Raw genomic sequence first — 22,566 nt, 5'->3', positions numbered from 1 at the left:
TAAAAATCGGTTCAACCATCTCCGAGAAACCGATGTGGACATTTTGTTAACAAATCCGCACATACACACATACATACATACATACATACATACATACATACATACATACATACATACATACATACATACATACATACATACATACATACATACATACATGCACACATACATACGCACATACAAACACACATACATACACACAGATATTTTGCGATCTCGGCGAACTGAGTCGAATGTTATATGAGACTCGGCCCTCCGGGCTTCGGTTAGGAAGTCGGTTTTTGGAGCAATTGCATAACCTTTCTATATGAGAAAGGCAAAAGAATAGTATTTAATTACTTTAATCAGCATGAGTTCAATGTTATCTTCATGTAATTATATTTTGAAATGTTGGTGGAATGGGTTTGAAAGTGGAGGGAATGGAGGGTTAGTAGAGTGAGAGTGGAGGATGCGTCAGAAATCCTTCAGCTTATTTCGGTATACGGGGTAGATGAAGGAAATGCGGGCGTGAGGGTGGTCCAAGGGGAGGGGAGTGATGAAGGAGGGAGGTGTAAGGGCAAGGCGGGGGTAGGAGGGGCGGCGACGTAATACTCAACTGCATATTTTGCCTTCCATTTGAGACTTGGTTTGAGAAAATCGGTTCAGTCATCACCGAAGAACCGATGTGACTTTAATTGTGGAATATGCCCGGAATTCCGGACTTCCGGAATCGTCGATAGTGGACAATATATTCAAAGAATGTTTGATTGGCAATCAGTGATCTAGATCTGCGATTAGAAGTAATTTGGTGACCATTTCAATAGTTTTTAGCCTCTGAGGTATTACGATTGTACCGATTTATATGGGAAATTCCAGTGTATCCTTACTAACACCCCTGTAACTCCGGAAGCAAGAGTCAGAACAGAATGAAATTCAGCAGCAGTCAATGACATTACTGTATCTTTCATTTGAAATCAAGTTTGTAAAAATCGGTAGAGAATTCGTTGGGGAATGGGTGTGATATTAGCTTAGGAACTTGGCGGGTTCCCCGGGGGCGTCATGAACCGTCATAGGTGACCAATGTGGTCAAAGCTGCTTTGATTGATCATTAGTGATCCAGACCCGCAAACTAGAGTAATGTTACATCAATTTTAATATGTTTTACATCATTTGAACATCATGGTGGTACCAGTTTATATGGGAATTTGCTGTGTGACCGCACTCTTCAACCCGTAACTCCGGAACCGGAAGTCGGATCAACTAAAAATTCAATTGCAGCTTATGGGAGCGTTATACCTTTCAGATGAAACTAAGTTTGCGAAAATCGGTTCAGCCATCTCTGAGAAAATTGTGTGAGTTTAAATGACACACACACACATACACACACACACATACATACACACACACAGACATTTGCCGATCTCGACGAACTGAATCGAATGGTGTATGACACTCGGCCCTCCGGGCCTCGGTTAAAAAGTCGATTTTTACAGTGATTGCATAGCCTTTCTTTATATGAGAAAGGCAAAACGTTTTTAATCCACCTGTGTGATGAGACATTTCTTATAACTCTTATCACTCTCTTCAGATATTATATCGATTAAGAATATTTAGAACTTGATGCTTCCCGATGTTTTTGATAACACACACTACATGGGATAGTGGCAGGACTCAGAGAATCGCTCAAATCAGCATAGGACAACATCAGTGCTAGAAATCTTAAACGAAATCGATGGGAAAGTGAAAAATGGCCTATAACATTGACATACAAACGAATTATTAATGCTCTATTAATAAAATATCTAAATTCCTCACTCAATGCATTGTGCTGGGAAAGCTGAATTTTCCTAAAGGGGTTATATATTGTACTGAGCCAAAAAAATCGAATTTTTACATTTCTTACAAAAGAAATGTTTAGGATTCGCTCAAACTTTGAAAACTTTTTCCGAGGCCCGGAGGGCCGAGTCTCATATACCAATCGACTCAGCTCGACAAATTGAGACAATGTCTGTATGTGTGTGTGTATGTGTGTATGTATGTATGTACAAAATGTCATGTAATTATCTCAGCAATGGCTGAACCGATCTTAATGAAACTTGTTTCAAATGAAAGGCCTAACGTTGCCATTTGACACTATTATTTTTGATTTTCGATATGTTGTTTACTTTCTGAGATATGGGCGATTTTGTCGAAAAACAGCAGGTTTTTCGCAAATAACTTTCGAACAATACAATACTGTCTCACAAACTACACATAAATAAAAATCTTGTAAAAATCCCTTTCTAACAAGCTATAGATTGTCAAAATCCGTGCACGAGCGGCGGAGATATTAAACATTTTGTATTTTTAGTCCTCGCTTACCAATTTCCACTAATTAAAAATGAGATTGTTTCATATAGAGTATTGCTTTACTGGTGTTTTAGGGGCAAAACTAAACCGATTTTGAATATCGGGGTATGAAAACACATCTACGTGATTCAAGGAATTCGATGTTGAGAACATTTTGTGAATTATCTTTATAATAAATGAACTGTTTCTCAAAAATCCATATATAAGTTCACTTCAAATACAAAATAATGTGTTGATAAAGAAACAGTGAGTTCTAGTATTTATCCCTTGGATTAGGCATTGCGTTCAATCATGAGGAAAATGTTGGATGGTATATCAATACACAGATCAAAAAGTAATTCACCTAGTAGTGAGATAAAAGATTTCTCATATAATTATACTCGTGGCGTCACCGAAAGCAACTGTATGTTTGAAGCCCAAAAATCTAGCAAAAATTTAGATCTTTTACAAGATTTAGGTTATACTGGTTATGGCGCAAAAATTACTACTTACATTATTTATGATAAGAATGTAAGAAATCAATATATCATAATAATATACCTATAAAATAATTGTCACTGCATTAACCATCATTTGCCATTCCTCACACGCCCCCCATCTCTCTCTCTCTCTCTCTCTCTCTCTCTCTCTCTCTCTCTCTCTCTCTCTCTCTCTCTCTCTTTCTCTCTCTGTCTCTCTTCTATCGCATCTATCTAGCTATTTCTGTATCCATTTCTAAGTTGTGTGATAAGATCTTCTGCCAATCTGAAATATTTATTAATTGTAATTGTGAAGGTTTGAGAAAACAAAACAATTTTTTGTCTGCTGCTACATCAACTCAACTTTAATTCAATTGTATTCAAAGCCTGTATCTACACTATAATTAAGGAAATTCATGGCTAAATCAGAAAATATTTGGCTTAACTGGGTAATATGAAAGTTTGACGATGAAAATTTCCAAAAGAGACATTCCACGTGCGATATTTGAACTATTCGTATCTCTATTGAATTTTGAATGAAACACTCAAAGACTGAAAGCTGAGGCCAGCAGGATTGGACTTGCCATCAACGTTTCGAAGACAAAATACAAGAGAGGAAGAGGTTCTAGAGACGACAATGTGAACATCCCACCCATGTTCGGATTGACGGTGACGAAATCGAGATGGTCGACGAATTCATGTATTTGGGCTCACTGGTAACCGACGACAATGATAACAGCAGAGAAATTCAGAGACGGATCTTGGCGGGAAATCGTGCCTACTTTGAACTCCGGAGGACGCTCCGGTCGAACAAAATTCGCCGCCGCACGAAGTTGATTATCTATAAGACGCTGATTAGATCAGTGGTCCTCTACGGCCACGAGACCTGGACTATGCTCGTGGAGGACCAACGCGCCCTTGAAGTTTTCGAACGAAAGGTGTTGCGTACCATCTATGGTGGCGTGCAGATGGAAGACGGAACGTTGCGCAGGCGAATGAACCATGAGTTGTATCAGCTGCACATTCGTTGTATTGGTACGAACTTTCATGAAAAATAACGGATTAAAGACCAAATATATCCACAAATTAGATCCAGGAAAAGAAGTTTCCCAAAGTACCCACTCTCGATGGGGGATGCAACTACAATGTGTCTAAAAAACTTTGAAATATCTACCTGTCTCATTCACGAATCGCATTCTCCCTGTCGTTCTCTGTTCAAGGGGCTTGAAAGCACATGTGACATTGTCTCACTTTACTATTTTCAATTGCGCGCAATACTGGACCAGTAAATTCTATTCTGTACATAAATCTTTTTTTCGGGAATATGTGACCTAAAAGTAAACTTCGAATCCCAAAGTAAATTGAACGTTCCAGGTTCCTGATAACTAATTAAGGTACAACAATAAAGTAGAAACACCAGATAATCATAAAACGACGCCGTCAAGTAAACAAGCATGAAAACAAAAAGAATAATACCAAAAAAAAGATGGAAGCCCTAGAAAGTCCATTGCATATTTATTGGCCTTTTCTCAGATTTTCAAAAACCTTTCAAAACTTTCTGATGCAATGGTTCTCAAATTCGTACAATCCGGTTTATTCATTTTCTTTATTCAAAAATGTTTTTAGCTTCAAATATATGACCATTTCATTTCAATTAATTATTTCATTCAGCATCTTTTTATTCGTTTTGTTCATCTGCGTTCATTTTACCGAAGACTCCATATCAAGAAGACTGGCAACTCTGTCCATAATCCGGAGACAGTAACAGCAACGCCACTTGCGGGTAAAGGTGGTACTTTCCATAGTGATGCACACACACATATACATTTTTACATAAAGCTTCCTCCCTTCTTCCAATAGAGGCGCTGTAACCTCTGTCGCTTCTCGTTTGTATGGGGGAAGGAAAGAGATATCAGTCTTCTTGATATGGAGTCTTCGATTTTACTTATTTTATTCGTTTTATTCTTTGGAATCACCCTGATCAGTTTATTCTTTTTGTGCATTTTACTCATATCATTCATTTAACTTATTTTATTCATTGTTTTCATTGTATGCATTTTATTAATTTTTTCCAGTTTATTCATTTTGTTCAGTTTCTTCATTTTAATAATCTGACTGCTTTTTCAGTTTTAATCATTTCATCCAAATAATTTATTTAATTCAATTTTTTTTATTTGTGTTAATTTATAACCTTTTACCACTGTTTAATTTTTCATTTTAATCAATGCATTTTATTCTGCCCATTTTCTTCTTTTTATTCATTTTATCACTTCAGTTCATTTTGTTTATTTGATTCGTTTGTTTTATTTAAGCATTTCATTTATTTTCTACTTTATTCATTTTGTTCCTTCATTCTTTTTATTCATTTGATCCATTTCATTAATTTGATTCATTGTATTCACTGGATGAATTAAATCAATTTGATTCATTAAATTCATTTGGTTCATTTGATTCATGTGATTCATATGATTCATTTGATTCATTTGATTCATTGGATTCATTGGATTCATTTGATTCATTTAATTCATTTGAGTCATTTGAGTCATTTGATTCATTTGACTCATTTGATTCATTTGATTCATTTGATTCATTTGATTCATGTGATTCATTTGATTCATTTGATTCATTTGATTCATTTGATTCATTTGATTCATTTGACTCATTTGATTCATTTGATTCATTTGATTCATTTGATTCATTTGATTCATTTGATTCATTTGATTCATTTGATTCATTTGATTCATTTGATTCATTTGATTCATTTGATTCATTTGATTCATTTGATTTATTTGATTCATTTGATTCATTTGATTCATTTGATTCATTTGATTCATTTGATTCATTTGAATCATTTGAATCATTCGATTCATTTGAATCATTTGATTCATTTGATTCATGTGATTCATTTGATTCATTTGATTCATCTGATTCATTTGAATAATTTGATTCATTTGATTAATTTGATTCATTTGATTCATTTGATTCATTTGATTCATTTGATTCATTTGATTCATTTGATTCATTTGATTCATTTGATTCATTTGATTCATTTGATTCATTTGATTCATTTGATTCATTTGATTCATTTGATTCATTTGATTCATTTGATTCATTTGATTCATTTGATTCATTTGATTCATTTGATTTATTTGATTTATTTGATTCATTCGATTCATTCGATTCATTTGATTCATTTGATTCATTTGATTCATTTGATTCATTTGATTCATTTGATTCATTTGATTCATTTGATTCATTTGATTCATTTGATTCATTTGATTCATTTGATTCATTTGATTCATTTGATTCATGTGATTCATTTGATTAATTTGATTCATTTGATTCATTTGACTCATTTGATTCATTTGATTCATTTGATTCATTTGATTCATTTGATTCATTTGATTCACATCTTTAATTTTATGCATTTAATGTTCAGTCATTCGTTTTATTTCATTCAATTTGTTAGTATGAGTCAATTATTCTTAATCTTATAACTATTTCTATATATAATCTTAATTTTTATTTAATAACCTAATCTAATTTGATTCGTGTATTTGATAATTTTGATTTACATTAATTTTTCTACTCATTTTATGAATTTAAAAACCTATTATTTCATTTTTTGCTTTACTTTTTTTATTTCGGTCGTTTTGACGATTTCTATAATTTATTCAGTTTATTCGAGATTTTATTCGTGCAAGACTAGAAACTGTTTTCATCCCACCTCTAGTTGGGTGCCTACTTCTCGTGAGTTCTGCAAACTAATCCAATAGTGAAATGTGTAAGAAATGTCTCATCTCACTGCTAGGTGGATTAAATCGGTTTTTTTGAATCGATTTGAAGTTTATACTTTACTCAAATTTCCAACGCGACTGAGAACTAAGAAATCAACGCTATTTCTTGAAAAGGGCGATACTAGCAGTGATACGTTGTATTTTTTGCTGTGGATTAAAAAAGCAATATCGTAGAATCAAAATTTTTAGGTTAATTTGTTGCGTTTCAAAGCCCTCATTCGCATGTATGAAAAAAGCCTTATGTTTACATTTGTAAGTATCGCCCTTTTCATAGTTCCAAATTTTACTTCGACATCGACTTTTTTCTAAAGGTGACTTCCCAGTAGTATCCTTGATTTAAATTATTATCGCTAATCCTAATGCCAAAGAACAAATAAAAACCTCTCGAAAACGAACTGTTTGTCAAAATCATCATTATTACTGGAATTTTCATTTCACGAAACTTTTCGATAACCTTCCGTCACTTGCGTTAATGCACTGGGTGCACAGTGCTCTGAAAATCTAGCGAAATCGTCTTAGGGCACCAGCGGGTCTAATTCAGAGCTATCTGCGCGGCGAGTTAAATCTGTAAAGAATACTAAAAATTAATTTCTATTCCATAACTTTCAGTTCAGCAATTCGAGAGATCGTGCTCACCGCAAGCCATGAAAAATAGACTACGTTGTGAAGCGATGGTCACTATTTATTAAAAAATCAAGGTTAAATAAAAAAATAAAACTACTGAAAAACTTCAAATATTTTATAATTTGCACAAACTTGTTTGGAAAAATTGTTTAATAAGCTTTCGTAATATTGTTCAGGAAAAAAGCTGAAAATTTCAGTATTTTCTCTATCTGCAACATATAAACCCTTAAGTATACCAATTAATTGGTATACGAATTGGAATAGGTTCGCCAAATTTTGGAAGAAGTCTATAAAATAACCCCTTGAAAGCTACCTAAAAATTGTTGTAGTTCGATGCAATAAAAAATCCCCAAAAATCAAATGTACCTATTAATATGAAACACAGTGAATAATACATACAATAATGACCCATTTTTATCAATCCCATGGTGTATTTTAGGCTGACAAAATGGGGACATTGACTAAATCGGGCAATTTTTTTTTCTTTATAATAAACTGAAGCTGTTAAAATATTCTTCCCGCCCCTTGATGCAGTCTGATAACTATTTCTGATTATGATGAACTTTTTATTTTTGCATATTTCCATCTTCATGATAAGGAAAACATGCGCAAGAAAGGATTAACTCGAATTCAGTCTTGTTCGTCTGCTGTTCATATTGGGCTGATAAAATCGGGGTTTCAATGTATTATAATAGATATTCAGCATTCGAAGAAGTTTCTTGTGAACGAGTGTAGAACGACTTTGTTTCTACTTACTTGAAGTCAGCGGCGTAGCCAGAAATTCGGTTTGGTGGGGGTTTGGTGAAAATCGACCATACTGTCCAAACGGCATAATTCCGAAACCGAAATTTTTGAAGTTTTAAAATTACGCAGAATTATTTTTCAGATAATAGTAACAGAGTACGTGTCTTTAGCGAATTTGTTGAGACTTTATTGTAGTCGTGAATATTAACCTGAGAAAATTCACCATAAATACTTCTTGGACGATATACCGTCAAAATTATTTTATCAAATGATGCGCTGTTTAACGTTTGTAAAACTCATCGAAGATACTATACCTCCGAAATTGGCGGTTTCAAAATGATGCTATCTTGACCTTAAATTACTGTTTTTGAACATTTGACCTATACATGTAATTGGTCATACAACAAAAATCAAATGCTCATCAAAATGGATCAGGACCTGCTAGAGTCGAATGGAAATCGTCATTTTTCATAAAATTCTCTCTACATTCGGAAAGTGTTATCCTCGTTATTAATCATATTACGTTTTCGTCTCAACTCGACGCATTCCCAAAATACAAACCAGTTTTAATCCACCTAGTGGTGCAATTGTGCTTTTCTCATTTGTCCAGACTACGATTCCATGGCTGGTTATGTTCAATACAATGGTGGAAATGAATATTAGATGTTCAGTACGATTGGCACATACGTACAATGGATCGACAGCCACGATCTTGACATACTATGTGATACTGAAACATCGCTTGAAACCAGCGGCGGATCATGGAGAAAGATCCGGGAGATCCGGGTCCTGCCTAAAATTTTCAACTTGTTAAGAAATTTTAAACTAGTTTTAATTTTAAAGTAGCAACCCCTCACTGCATACTCCCTCCGGGCCGGTATGATTGACGATTTTTAGAGTGATAGCATAACCTTTCTATATGAGAAATGTACCAAAGTCCAAAAAAGTCAATTTTTGTCAAACATCTCAATGTTTCATGCATTTTATAGTCATTTGGCATCAAAAATACAAATTTGATTTCGAAAATTTTTCATTTCAGTTTATATGGTAATTTGCTGTGTGATTGCACTCTTCAACTCGTAACTCCGGAACAGGAAGTCCAATCAATAAAAAAAATCAATAGCAGCCGATGGGAAGGTTGTACCTCTCATTTGAGACTAACTTTGTGCAAATCGGTCCAGCCATCTCTGAGAAACAGAGGTCACATTTTTTTCCACATACACACATACATACACACACAAACATTTTCCGATCTCGACGAACTGAGTCGATTGGCATATGACACTCGGCCCTCCGGGTCGGGATTAGATTGACGAATTTTAGAGTGAATGAGAAAGGCAAAAACATTTTTAGCAAATGTTGAAAGTTATGCATTTTTTTGGTGAGCAATTCCATGTATCATATGTATCATATACATTAAATCAATTTTAACTTCGCTTCCTATTAAATAAAGACCCTTATTACAGTACATCTCTACAAAAACGAGCTCAATTTGAAAATAAATCAGAGGATTATGATTGATTACAGAACTCTGGAATTTTCTATTGGAATGTTTTCAGGCGGGAATTTGATACTGATGCAATTAGACAACTGTGAAATCAAGACCAATAGATCAGTTACATATCAGGACCCCATTCCGACAATTTATCAAAAGTCCTCATGATGTTTACAACAACAGGTTATCAATGTACGGATCAGATAATTGTTATTGTAATATTGAATTAAATCAGTCTGCATCAATAAATTTTCAACTTCAATCCAATTTTTTTTATGTGGGGGGGGGGGGGGGGTTGTATGGTGTTAAACCCCAAAACTTTCTCTTGGCTACGCCGTTGCTTGGAGTTATTTATTTCGCTTTTCATTTTCCGATATGTTTCAGATCGATCCGATGGTTATAAGTTAGAAAAATTGCAGTCAGAAGGTTCGCACAAATGAACATTTTTGCACTGATAAGTTATCAAGTTCCTTCCAAACAACTTGGAAGTGTTCGGTGATTATTTCTAGCGGTTGTAGATAGAAAAATGAAATATAAAATTCGTTTTATCGAAATAATGTTTGGCTTATTTCAATGGATTATTACTATATTGAACAAAAAAGGCGACAAAGAGTGATTCACAAACAACAAGCCATAACTTTTAAAGTATTCAAAATAGATATTTGAAGTCTTCAGTAAAGTTGTTCGCAAAAGTAAGAGCTACAAATTTGCTGAAGGTATCATTTCGATATAATCACTTCCAAGAAAATTTGTGAAAATATCTCACTCATAGGGGGATTAATTAAGCACAATACCAAAAGAAAGGGCATATTGCCTTCATTAAATTCTCCGAAGATACTATTGACCTAAAATAAGCCATTTTGGCGTTAATAATAGATTACATGTTTTTGGTCATATTTCTGGCAATGGGAAATGATAAAAATCTTTCGTCCGCATTTAATGTTAAATATCTCTTTTGATAATAGTCCGATTTCAACAATCTATAGCTTGTTCGAAAGGTGTTCGTTAAAGCTATCTAAAAACATATAAATTGTTAATCTATATTGTCAATTTCGGCAGATAATTTAAAAAAACTGAAAAAATGCCATTTTTACGCATTCAAACATTCATATCTTGGAAAATAAACATCAGAATCAAAAACAAATTAATAGCGTTCTTACTGTTTGATAGTTCTTTCATTTAAAATTGGTTTGGATATGATCGGTTCAGCCATTGCTGAGAAACACGAATGAGAATTTGTCCGTTACATACACACACAGACACACACACAGACATTGTCCCAAATCGTTGAGCTGAGTCGATTGGTATATAAGACTCGGCCCTCCGGGCCTCGGAAAAAATCTTGAAAGTTTGAGCGAATTCTATACATTTCTTTTATAAGAAATGTAAAACTCCTTCCCGTGGCAAACGTGGAGATGCAGAGGTATACACGGTCTCCATAACAACGTTTGTTTCACTAACATTCCTTTCCTTCCCCGATGACTGTAAGGACGTGGCCGGCGCCGTTATTGACATTTTAAAGTATAGAACTATCGAAACGTGCACATTGAGAATGGAAAGCTACTCCCAGGCTCCATTCGTTGATTCTCTGTGCAATTTCGCTTGTTCTGGTCAATCACGGAGTAGCAACTACGAATTGTACGGTCGTCATGCTCATGCCCATGCTCATGCTCAAAAATGGAAACAATGCATCAAACACTTTAAAAAACCAGGGATGTTGCCAACAGTCTTCTCTTTCATGCCGCGTGTTCTATTTTTCAAGATCTATCTACATCAAAGCTGTAAAACACAGCCAACTTGCTCCGGTCTCCCCTACTGCATTTTGGAAAATTTTGGTTAGATGCATTTTGATTTGAAATGACGCTTAGAATCATATTGTGTAATAAAATTACAGTTTCGTATGTCAATTAGTATGAAATTTAAATATTAAAAAAAAACTTTTTTACCGTTAAGTTCTCCATCATGCCATCACATTGAAAATATTTTTTTCTCTTTCAGTGCTTGTTAACAAAATATAAAAAAAATTCAAAAATGGAATTCTTGTTATTTAAATTTTTGCCATAAATTTTTGTTTTTCAGTGAATATTTTTTTCGCCATACTTCATTCATTCCCTGTAGCTTGTTCTCAGATAGTTTTACTGTTTTAAATACAGCAATCGAAAAAAATGAAAGAGATGCACGCTTAAACATCCACGCTCTTATAAAAAGTTGCTCTTGCATCAAAATATTGCAATTGGCTGAGAAATTCATGGAGATTCATAAACCGAACACAACTGCAATGTTTCGTTCAAATCGGCGATAGTCATATTTTGTGATCGACCAGTTTCTCATAGGTTTCCTTATAAACGTATTTTTAGAAAATAAATCATTATTTGTTGCACCATTCCTCTTCAGATTACTAATATAATATCCATCTTCGATCGCGTTTTTCTTAGTTGGCAGTTTTGGAACATGGGACAATTGGGTGTAGAGCGGCAATGTATTTGAATTAAAACTTACCTTCTCCCAATACGTTCAAAGGTGATGGCAGTTGCTCTACATTATAGATCGCCATCGCTATTGAAATTTAATCTGAAAATATTGAAATTATTAATCAATTTTTATTGGAAAAGCACGAAAAGAGCTATGGTCGATTGCACTGAGCACATTCTTACTCTAAAATTTAACAAATCTTCTATTTAACGAAACTATGTAACGTTTGCACGCCTATGACTTCGCTATTAGTCGATGGATTTTGATCATTTATATATCAGCTGATTCAGAGACCAGAAAATTCTCAAGGGGGGAGGGTTTGATTTTTTAACGTGTTTTTTAAAGAAATGGACAGAAGTTTTGAATATTTTTTCAGAGGTCTAGACCTAGTCTTGTGAACCAAACGACTCAGCTCAACAAATTGGGAAAATGTTTGTTATCGAGAAGGAGTCATCAAAAGATACCGCTGCATAGTGGTCGGAAACCCCAAAAACGTGAGCTTAATTCACTAGAGGCCAAACCATAAAATATATTCACAGGGTATCTTTGGACGAATTGTTCGTATGAATATTCCCCGCAACCTGATAAAAATTAGAATTAGGCATAGCTCACTACGATCAAACTAAAAAAATTACCTTTTTATACTGATGAGGTAGAAAGTTGTCTTCGATAAAGTTTTAGAAATGCTCGTAATAAAGAATTTTGCTGAACAACTTCAACTTGTAGGACTTAAAATTATCGATTTATAAAGCGTAACTTCTACGCTTTAAAAGTATAACTTTTTCCACTGTGACTTTTCGTGCAAACCATGTTCCAAACAAATGTGGAAGCATTAAAACTGAATAATATTGTTGAAGACTGGAAGTAAAAATACCCATTGGTTTCAGAGTTATTGAAGATTTTAAAATTTTTACCATTAATTACATAATTTTACGAAAAAAAAAATTGGTTGATTGTTGTTCTATTCTATTCTAATCCTTACACAGCCAGTATTGAAAAGCATCCTGGAAAACACCACAGTTAGTCTGTAGTGTTTTTCTTGTCAACATTAATATTTGAAGCATAATTTCATATGTCGCAAATATTAAAACGGCCAGGCCTACTGTGCAAAGTTCGGTTTGAAGATGTTTCAAAATTAGACGGCAATTAAATTATTCATTTAGTGAATAATTTAATTAACGAATTGTTTTGAATCTTAAAGGAGGACGAAACGAGGACAACCGTACCGACCGTTTCAGTTTAAAGGGAATATAATAAATCGTTGGGAGTGACTTGGCTAAGAAGGTTAATGTCATTCCTTTGGTCCTTTGGGATGGGACAGAGGTATTTACACCTTGCCCTGGCTAATATGCCTAGGTTAAAGCGCCTTCACTCGCTCTTAAACTTATCGTGCCGTGTCAGATAATAATATTAACAGTAACTACATAACTCCGAAGAATTAGGAAGTAATTGGAGACATTATTATCTTTTGACTAGGGACAGGCGATTTATGTACCCTAATCCATGTCATAGTTCGTATAATGCCCTGATGCACCCATCCTGTCCAAATATTGAAATAAATGTCATGGATTAAATGCATATAACGAACCTTACAGTTAGACAGTGAAAATAAAAAGTAATGAAATACTTAGAAGGAATAAAATCACCTACCACTATCGAAAAAATGACGTAACAATTTGAAAGTAGAAACAATATAATCAGAACGATCTCACCGGTAATTGCAGATACATCCACTGCGTTGTGGCCCTGTCGGCGTAGGTTGTGGAATGATGTTTTGCTTCTGATGACGATGATGAAGACAACGCAATATATTCGGACGTCGGCAGTGTCAGTTTTGCTGCTGGAACTTGTTAGCCGCGATGCATATTGCAACCACAGCTGGGGTCTATCGGTGACGTTGATTTTGCTCTCATTGTACGACGACCTATGAAGCAAACAGCTCATCGCCATCCAGCAGTGTCTCCTGCACGATGATAGCTGATGTCACTTCCGAACACAGCCAACAGCGTTAGGCCCGGCAAACGTTCCGCTTGCACGAGCAGCACAATGACGCCAAAATCGTTCCGGGAACGCTGAATTAGCTATTCCCCGTATAGCACTCCGTGTTCCACCACCGAGAATTCGTCTGAAGTTGTCCAACTAGTAAAACTTCTGAAACTGCAGCAAAATAGTGCAGAGAAAAAAAAACTGACGGAAAAAACAAAACTGTCTCGAAAGAGACCTCGCCTACTATCCCCAACAAAGGATCAATTTCCAAAAAAAAATGGTTGATTGTTGTATGGTAAAAATAAATAACATTACAAAGTGAGCTTACCCTATTCATAGGTGTCTAGAGTGCCACGCATCAAACCTTCTTACCTTTATTATGCGTAGTCTGGACATTGAAAATAGTGCCTGCTCGTCCATTTTGGTTTCCACCTTTCTCTCTTATACGCTGTTGAAGTTGGTGTAAAAATGAATTTAAATTCTTTAACAACTCTAAAAAATGAGTATTTTTGCAAGGGGTGTGCGCCGCGCGGCTAATTTCAGCTAAAAATTTTACATGCAGTCTTCAACAATATTATGTGGTTTTAATACCTCAATATTTGTCTGGAACATCGTTTGCACGAAAAGTGAAAAAAGTTATATTAAAAAACTAAATTTAATGCCTTAGAAAACGCTTTATAAATCGATAACCTTTAGTCCTACAAGTTCAAGTTATTCAACAAAATTCTTTATCATTAGCTTTCTAAAACTTTGTCGAAGACACCAACTTTCTACCTCGTCAACATAAAAAGCTATTTTTTTAGTTCAATCATAGTAATCCATGCCTCAATTTAATTTTTATCAGATTGTGGGGATTATTCATACGAACAATTCCTCCAAAGACACCATGTGAATAGATTCGACGGTTTGACCTGTAGTAAAATAAGTTCACGTTTCCGACCACTGTGCGCTGCCTGCTGGCTCGTGGTGGATTAGGATCGGTTTGTAGTAGTTGGTAAGCCAACCGACTAAACCTAAACCTCTTGTATCTCGCAATCCTCATCCACCCGGGGCAACCATTAAGTACTGCTTTAGTAGGTATTGTGTTCTTGCTTATTTTGTTTTGTATTAATCGTCATGCTTTCACCCATAGCTACTTTTCCTTACTTGCTGTCCAACCTTCGGAATATATCTGACCGGCTCAGGTCTTCTGCAAATATCGTCACCTGTTGAGACATGTGCCAATCCGGATGTGTCGACCATAAGGATTTACATCTGTTTACAACTACCTTCGGGCTTCTTATCCTTCTTGGTGCTAGTCGTTACTATTTATCTGCTAACTGGTGCTGAGAACTTCTCGGCAGCGGTATTTCACTCTATACTGATGCCCATTTTAGCGATCCATTATGCTGCCACTCAAACGAGATAATGATCGGCGGTAAAATTTCACTAGACAACGATGTTCCGAGTTTCTCCAACTTCGTGTTTTTCCTCCATGGCTGCCGTTGCTAGCCCGCTGACCGACATCTGCTGTCTACTCACTACTGTTGCTAATATCCAAGCTTGTCGAAAAGTGAACCGATCCTTCAGAGAAGCCATCCTTGACATACATCCCTTTTCAGCCACCCTTGCAAAGTTTCGTCCTTGGTTTCTTCATTGACTTGTTTCTAGAGTGGCCGAACTCAAATGACATTTTATTTATCAAAACGGTTTCCCGTATATATTTTTTCCTGAACTGGAAGTTAATAAATTTTTAAAAGTAATTCAAAACCCTCGGGGGGCGTTGTACACCCAAACCACCCCCCTCCCTTGCGCGCGGGCTTGTCAGAGACACCTCACCTGAATATTGGTAATGATTTATGCTCTGCTTCATAAAAATATCGAAAGGTAAGCGTCAGTAGGTCAGACGACCATCAGTATTCAACATACTAGAGGAGTGCGCCGATGAAATATGTCGTTATCGGCGGTGTTGGTGCGGTTTGGCGGCGGCGGCGTATCAGCGTCACGCCGTTCGCTAAAATCATCGGCGGCGCAATGCGGCGCGGGAAAGTTTTTGATTTGGATGAAAAGTAGAAACGACTTCTTGCTCAACCATCTTGCTATGCTGGCTATTGTGTCTGCGTGTTTCAAAATTAAACCAAATATTGATGACGTAGCGGTGTCATCAGCTTCAAGTATTATACTGTGTTTTTGAATCGGGAATGGATTTTATTTGAGAAAATTAAAATAAAATAAAAGTAATTATTTTTGCAGACCCATAATAGCGATTGCTAAAATAAATTTAAGCCGCAGCTCCTAAGCTAAATTTATTTTTAGCAATCGCAATTATGGGTCTGCAAAAATATTTACTTTTATTTTATTTTGCTTGGAATGCCAACCGTTAAAAATATCGATACTAACACAGTTTCAGAAAGCATGAACAGTTTTACGCCATCCAATTCATTTTAATAAATATTCCTCTGAGATAAAATAGCAACCTGGTGTGATGGATACCAGCCTTACTGTCACTTTGTTATACATCATCAGCATAAATGCGAAACAATCCAAAGTTCCACTAACGGACGACGATTGTCATTTATGCTGATCCTAGCACAAAGCGCACGTAGGCCCGCGCGTTAGTGGTAGGATTCTAACTTAAATAAAATTATTAATTCATTCTCTACCGACCAGTCTGCGAGTGTACACTGAAGCTAGATATTACTCCCGAAGCAGAGACAAAAGATGGCGATCCTGCCAGATTAGAGAGTTAAGAATATTGCAGTGCTGATTATAGTTATTTAGTGTGATAATGGGACTCTTCTCGGCCGACGAAATCGTCGCGCTAGTAGTAGGAAGTGCATCTAATCACACCGCACAAACAGTGGCTATTTGCGTGATCACAGCCGTCGCGGTTGGATACGTAATACTGAAGGGACTCGCAAAACTGCACCACCAGCACACCGAAAGAGTGGCTGAGCGCGTGGCTCGACGGGCGACCGTCGATGTGTAATTTAATTTGTGCGCAGTGAAACACCTGGACATACTTGTGTAGCAAAGTGTGATCAACATGAGCCGGTAGTCTGCCTGCCTCTACGGGTTAAAGGAAACTCTGTCAAAATTGAAACCAATTAATAATATAAAAGTAATCAAGTAATAATTGCGTTACGAGGAAACAGAGACAAAAAGTGAAGTTGAGGTCAATAATGTGGCGGACACCGATGAAAAACCAGAAACCGATGGAACTCGACTTCAAAGAGATGTCAACGTGCTGCTGATAGGAGATCCAAGTGTGGCCAAATCGCACCTATCGCGAAACGAGGTATTGAACAGGAAAGAGTCACCGTGAACGTGTACATCCCTCAACTTGATGGTGGTGCAGAACATTACAACGTAAATATACTGGGACGTATCGATGACACGTCACCAAAGGGTTTAAAAACTAATACATACAAATTGTTTTAGGTTCACCAAGCGGTAGTAGATTTTACAAAAGGGAATCAGGTATGGATACAAATGGATTCATTTTTTGAGCTAGGAGACAAAATCAAACGTTTGCAAGAGACGATTTTGAAAAACAAACCACATGCACGTGGAACGTGAACTGCAAAGATAAAGGTTTTAAAGGAATATTTAGTTAGTTTAAAAAGCATAGTGCTAAATGCACAGGGTGAAAATTTTCATGGTTTAAGAAAAAGGTATATCGTATTGAAAAATGTAGTCCGAGAGTGCACATGTATATTAAATGAGGAACCTCTCAACATTACACCTTTAGAAGAAGGAGACGAAGATACAGAAGAAAAGGAAGAAGTAGTTTCTGATGTTACAGAAACAGATTCGCGCCTAAGCTCAGACGAAGACACTGGCAACAACATGGCTAACCGATTAGATATAACTCTCGCTTTAAAACTAGTATATAAATATAATGGCGAAGCAGAAAAATTAGCGGGATTCTTTGAATCCATTGACTTACTAAAAGACTACTCAGAAGGAGTAGCTGAAGTAGACATTATTAAATTCATTAAAACTAGATTAACCGGACCAGCACATGGTGTTATTAACACCGCTGTAATGTTAGGTAATGCGAAAGGTTTACTGAAAGCAAAATTTGCAATTCGATTTAGTCCTCAGGCCATCGAGGCAGAGATGGCGGATATTAAACAACATAAACTATCTGTGAGCGAATACGGCCAACAGATGAATGACTTAGCAGCAAAGCTCGCTGCTGCTCATGTATCTAGGGGTACATTTAATGATGAAGCGGCCGCAGAGGATATTGTCCAGCCTGTCGCTATAAAAGCTTTTACAAACGGACTGAAGGATCCGAAAACGAAACTTTTTTCTCAAAGCTGGTAACCCAGAAACTTTAACTAAGGCTATCAGTGATGCCTTAGAAGTAAGCAACACTGATGGAGAAACTGTCCACATGTCATTTCACCAGACACCAAAATACTTTGGCTATAACCATAACCAGCATAATTCATACAGAAGTTACCGAGATAACAGAGGTTATCGCGGCAACCGAGGTTTTCGAGGTAGAGGTAGATCCGGGTACCGTGGTTTCGGTTACAATTATCAACCGAATCAAAACATGCCTCATTACCATAGTACTCGAGGAAACCGAGAAAGTAATACTCCACGATTCGAGACAGGAAATCATCAGCGGGGAAACCAACATTCGGCGAATGTAGCCGAACCAGCGCACAGAGGAGTAACTAGAACAAATTCCTGGCCAATAACCAAAATATTTTTTTTTCGATATTCTCCTTCGTATTTTTTTACATACCTAAAAGCCTGTTAAATAAAGTGGCAAAATTAGGAGTATGTCAAAAATTGTTAATAATCTTCTGCCAATCTGAAATATTTATTAATTGTAATTGTGAAGGTTTGAGAAAACAAAACTATTTCTTGTCTGCTGCTTCATCAACTCAACTTTAATTCAATTGTATTCAAAGCCTGTATCTACACTATAATTAAGGAAATTCATGGCTATATCAGAAAAATATTTGGCTTAACTGGGTAATATGAAAGTTTGACGATGAAAATTTTCAAAAGAGACATTCCACGTGCAATATTTAAACTATTCGTATCTCTATTGAATTTTGAATGAAATATATGCTCAAAGACTGAAAGCTGAGCCAGAAGGATTGGACTTGCCATCAACGTTTCGAAGACAAAATACATGAGAGGAAGAGGTTCTAAAGACGACAATGTGAACCTCCCACCCGAGTTCGGATTGACGGTGAGGAAATCGAGATGGTCGACGAATTCATGTATTTGGGTTCACTGGTAACCGACGACAATGATAACAGCAGAGAAATTCAGAGACGGATCTTGGCGGGAAATCGTGCCTACTTTGGACTCCGGAGGACGCTCCGGTCGAACAAAATTCCCCGCGCACGAAGTTGATTATCTACAAGACGCTGATTAGATCGGTAGTCCTCTACGGCCACGAGACCTGGACTATGCTCGTGGAGGACCAATGCGCCCTTGGAGTTTTCGAACGAAAGGTTTTGCGTACCATCTATGGTGGCGTGCAGATGGAAGACGGAACGTGGCGCAGGCGAATGAACCATGAGTTGTATCAGCTGCACATTCGTTGTATTGGTACGAACTTTCATGAAAAATAACGGATCAAAGACCAAAAATATCCACAAATTAGATCCAGGAAAAGAAGTCTCCCAAAGTACCCACTCTCGATGGGGGATGCAACTACAATGTGTCTTCTAACTTATCGTCGTCCATATCTGGATATACTGAGTAGTTTGAACCATTTCTTTGGTCTGTATAGGACTTATTTATCCATATTTCCTGCACGAGAATTCCTAACGAAACAATATGAAAGCTATAAGGATGAATGGAAAGAGACTGCATTGCAATCAACTGAATGCACGGCTTTTATGCTATCGACATAGCCTAGACATTTCACACTATTTACTTCAATGCAAATAAAAACTTTGAAATATCTACCTGTCTCATTCACGAATCGCATTCTCCCTGTCGTTCTCTGTTCATGGGCCTTGAAAGCACATGTGACCTTGTCTCACTTTACTGTATTCAATTGTGCGTTAAAATACTGGACCTGGAAATTCTATTCTGTACATAAATCTTTTTTCGGGAATATGTGACCAAAAAGTAAACTTCGAACTTCGTTTCATTCTTTGGATTCACTCTGATCAGTTTACTCTTTTTGAGCATTTTACTCATATCATTCATTTAACTTATTTTATTCATTGTTTTCATTGTATGCATTTTATTCATTTTTTCCAGTTTATTCATTTTGTTCAAATTCTTCATTTTAATAATCTGACTATTTTTTCAGTTTTAATCATTCCATCCAAATAATTTATTTGATTCAATTTATTTCTTTATATTAATTTATAACCTTCTACCATTGTTCAATTTTTCATTTTAATCAATGCATTAAATTCTGCTCATTTTCTTCTTTTTATTCATTTTATCACTTCAGCTCATTTTGTTTATTTGATTCGTTTGTTTTATTTAAGCATTTCATTTATTTTTTACTTTATTCATTTTGTTCATCCATTCTTTTTATTCATTTGATCCATTTAATTAATTTAATTCATTGTATTCACTGAATGAATTAAATCAATTTGATTCATTTGATTCATTTAATTCATTTGATTTATTTGATTTATTTGATTTATTTGATTTATTTGATTTATTTGATTCATGTGATTCATGTGATTCATTTGATTCATATGATTCATATGATTCATATGATTCATATGATTCATATGATTCATTTGATTCATTTGATTCATTTGATTCATTTGAGCCATTTGATTCATTTGTTTCATTTGATTCATTTGATTTATTTGATTCATTTGATTCATTTGATTCATTTGATTCATTTGGTTCATTTGATTCATTTGATTCATTTGATTCATTTGATTCATTTGATTCATTTGATTCATTTGATTTGTTTGGTTCATTTGATTCATTTGATTCATTTGATTCATTTGATTCATTCGATTCATTTGATTCATTTGATTCATTTGATTCATTTGATTCATTTGATTCATTTGATTCATTTGATTCATTTGATTCATTTGATTCATTTGATTCATTTGATTCATTTGATTCATTTGATTCATTTGATTCATTTGATTCATTTGATTCTTTTGATTCATTTGATTCATTTGATTCATTTGATTCATTTGATTCATTTGATTCATTTGATTCATTTGATTCATTTGATTCATTTGATTCATTTGATTCATTTGATTCATTTGATTCATTTGATTCATTTGATTCATTTGATTCATTTGATTCATTTGATTCATTTGATTCATTTGATTCATTTGATTCATTTGATTTATTTGATTCATTTGATTCATTTGATTCATTTGATTCATTTGATTCATTTGATTCATTTGATTCATTTGATTCATTTGATTCATTTGATTCATTTGATTCATTTGATTCATTTGATTCATTTGATTCATTTGATTCATTTGATTCATTTGATTCATTTGATTCATTTGATTCATTTGATTCATTTGATTCATTTGATTCATTTGATTCATTTGATTCATTTGATTCATTTGATTCATTTGATTCATTTGATTCATTTGATTCATTTGATTCATTTGATTCATTTGATTCATTTGATTCATTTGATTCATTTGATTCATTTGATTCATTTGATTCATTTGATTCATTTGATTCATTTGATTCATTTGATTCATTTGATTCATTTGATTCATTTGATTCATTTGATTCATTTGATTCATTTGATTCATTTGATTCATTTGATTCATTTGATTCATTTGATTCATTTGATTCATTTGATTCATTTGATTCATTTGATTCATTTGATTCATTTGATTCATTTGATTCATTTGATTCATTTGATTCATTTGATTCATTTGATTCATTTGATTCGTTTGATTCATTTGATTCATTTGATTCATTTGATTCATTTGATTCATTTGATTCATTTGATTCATTTGATGCATTTGATTCATTTGATTCATTTGATTCATTTGATTCATTTGATTCATTTGATTCATTTGATTCATTTGATTCATTTGATTCATTTGATTCATTTGATTCATTTGATTCATTTGATTCATTTGATTCATTTGATTCATTTGATTCATTTGATTCATTTGATTCATTTGATTCATTTGATTCATTTGATTCATTTGATTCATTTGATTCATTTGATTCATTTGATTCATTTGATTCATTTGATTCATTTGATTCATTTGATTCATTTGATTCATTTGATTCATTTGATTCATTTGATTCATTTGATTCATTTGATTCATTTGATTCATTTGATTCATTTGATTCATTTGATTCATTTGATTCATTTGAATCATTTGAATCATTTGAATCATTTGATTCATTTAAATCATTTGAATCATTTGGTTCATTTGATTCATTTGATTCATTTGATTCATTTGATTCATTTGTTTCATTTGTTTCCTTTGATTCATTTGATTCATTTGATTCATTTGATTCATTTGATTCATTTGATTCATTTGATTCATTTGATTCATTTGATTCATTTAATTCTTTTGATTCATTTAATTCACTTGATTCAATTGATTCATTTGATGCATTTTATTCATATCTTTAATTTTATGCATTTAATGTTCAGTCATTCGTTCGTCATAACCTAATCTAATTTGATTCGTGTATATTATAATTTTGTTTCATATTAATTTTTCTACTC

The 22,566-nt window shown here is 34.7% G+C and overlaps 1 protein-coding gene across 4 annotated transcripts in view; it reads right to left on the bottom strand.

Annotated features, from left to right (window-relative positions):
• Positions 1 to 22,566, bottom strand: part of LOC131684009 (regucalcin-like) — a 571,198-nt gene that overhangs the window by 253,109 nt on the left and 295,523 nt on the right. For all 4 annotated transcript variants that reach the window (XM_058966603.1, XM_058966511.1, XM_058966680.1 and 1 more), the window contains exon 2: positions 11,946 to 12,017. In XM_058966603.1, coding sequence (XP_058822586.1) covers positions 11,946 to 12,000 — 55 coding nt within the window. In that variant the 5' untranslated portion in view covers positions 12,001 to 12,017. The remainder of the gene's footprint in view (positions 1 to 11,945; positions 12,018 to 22,566) is intronic.

Source organism: Topomyia yanbarensis, chromosome 1 (assembly GCF_030247195.1).
Source record: "Topomyia yanbarensis strain Yona2022 chromosome 1, ASM3024719v1, whole genome shotgun sequence".
In the NCBI taxonomy this organism is placed as follows: domain Eukaryota; kingdom Metazoa; phylum Arthropoda; class Insecta; order Diptera; family Culicidae; genus Topomyia; species Topomyia yanbarensis.
The sequence above is the reverse complement of the archived record's forward strand: the minus strand, read 5'-3'. Positions and strand labels throughout refer to the sequence as shown.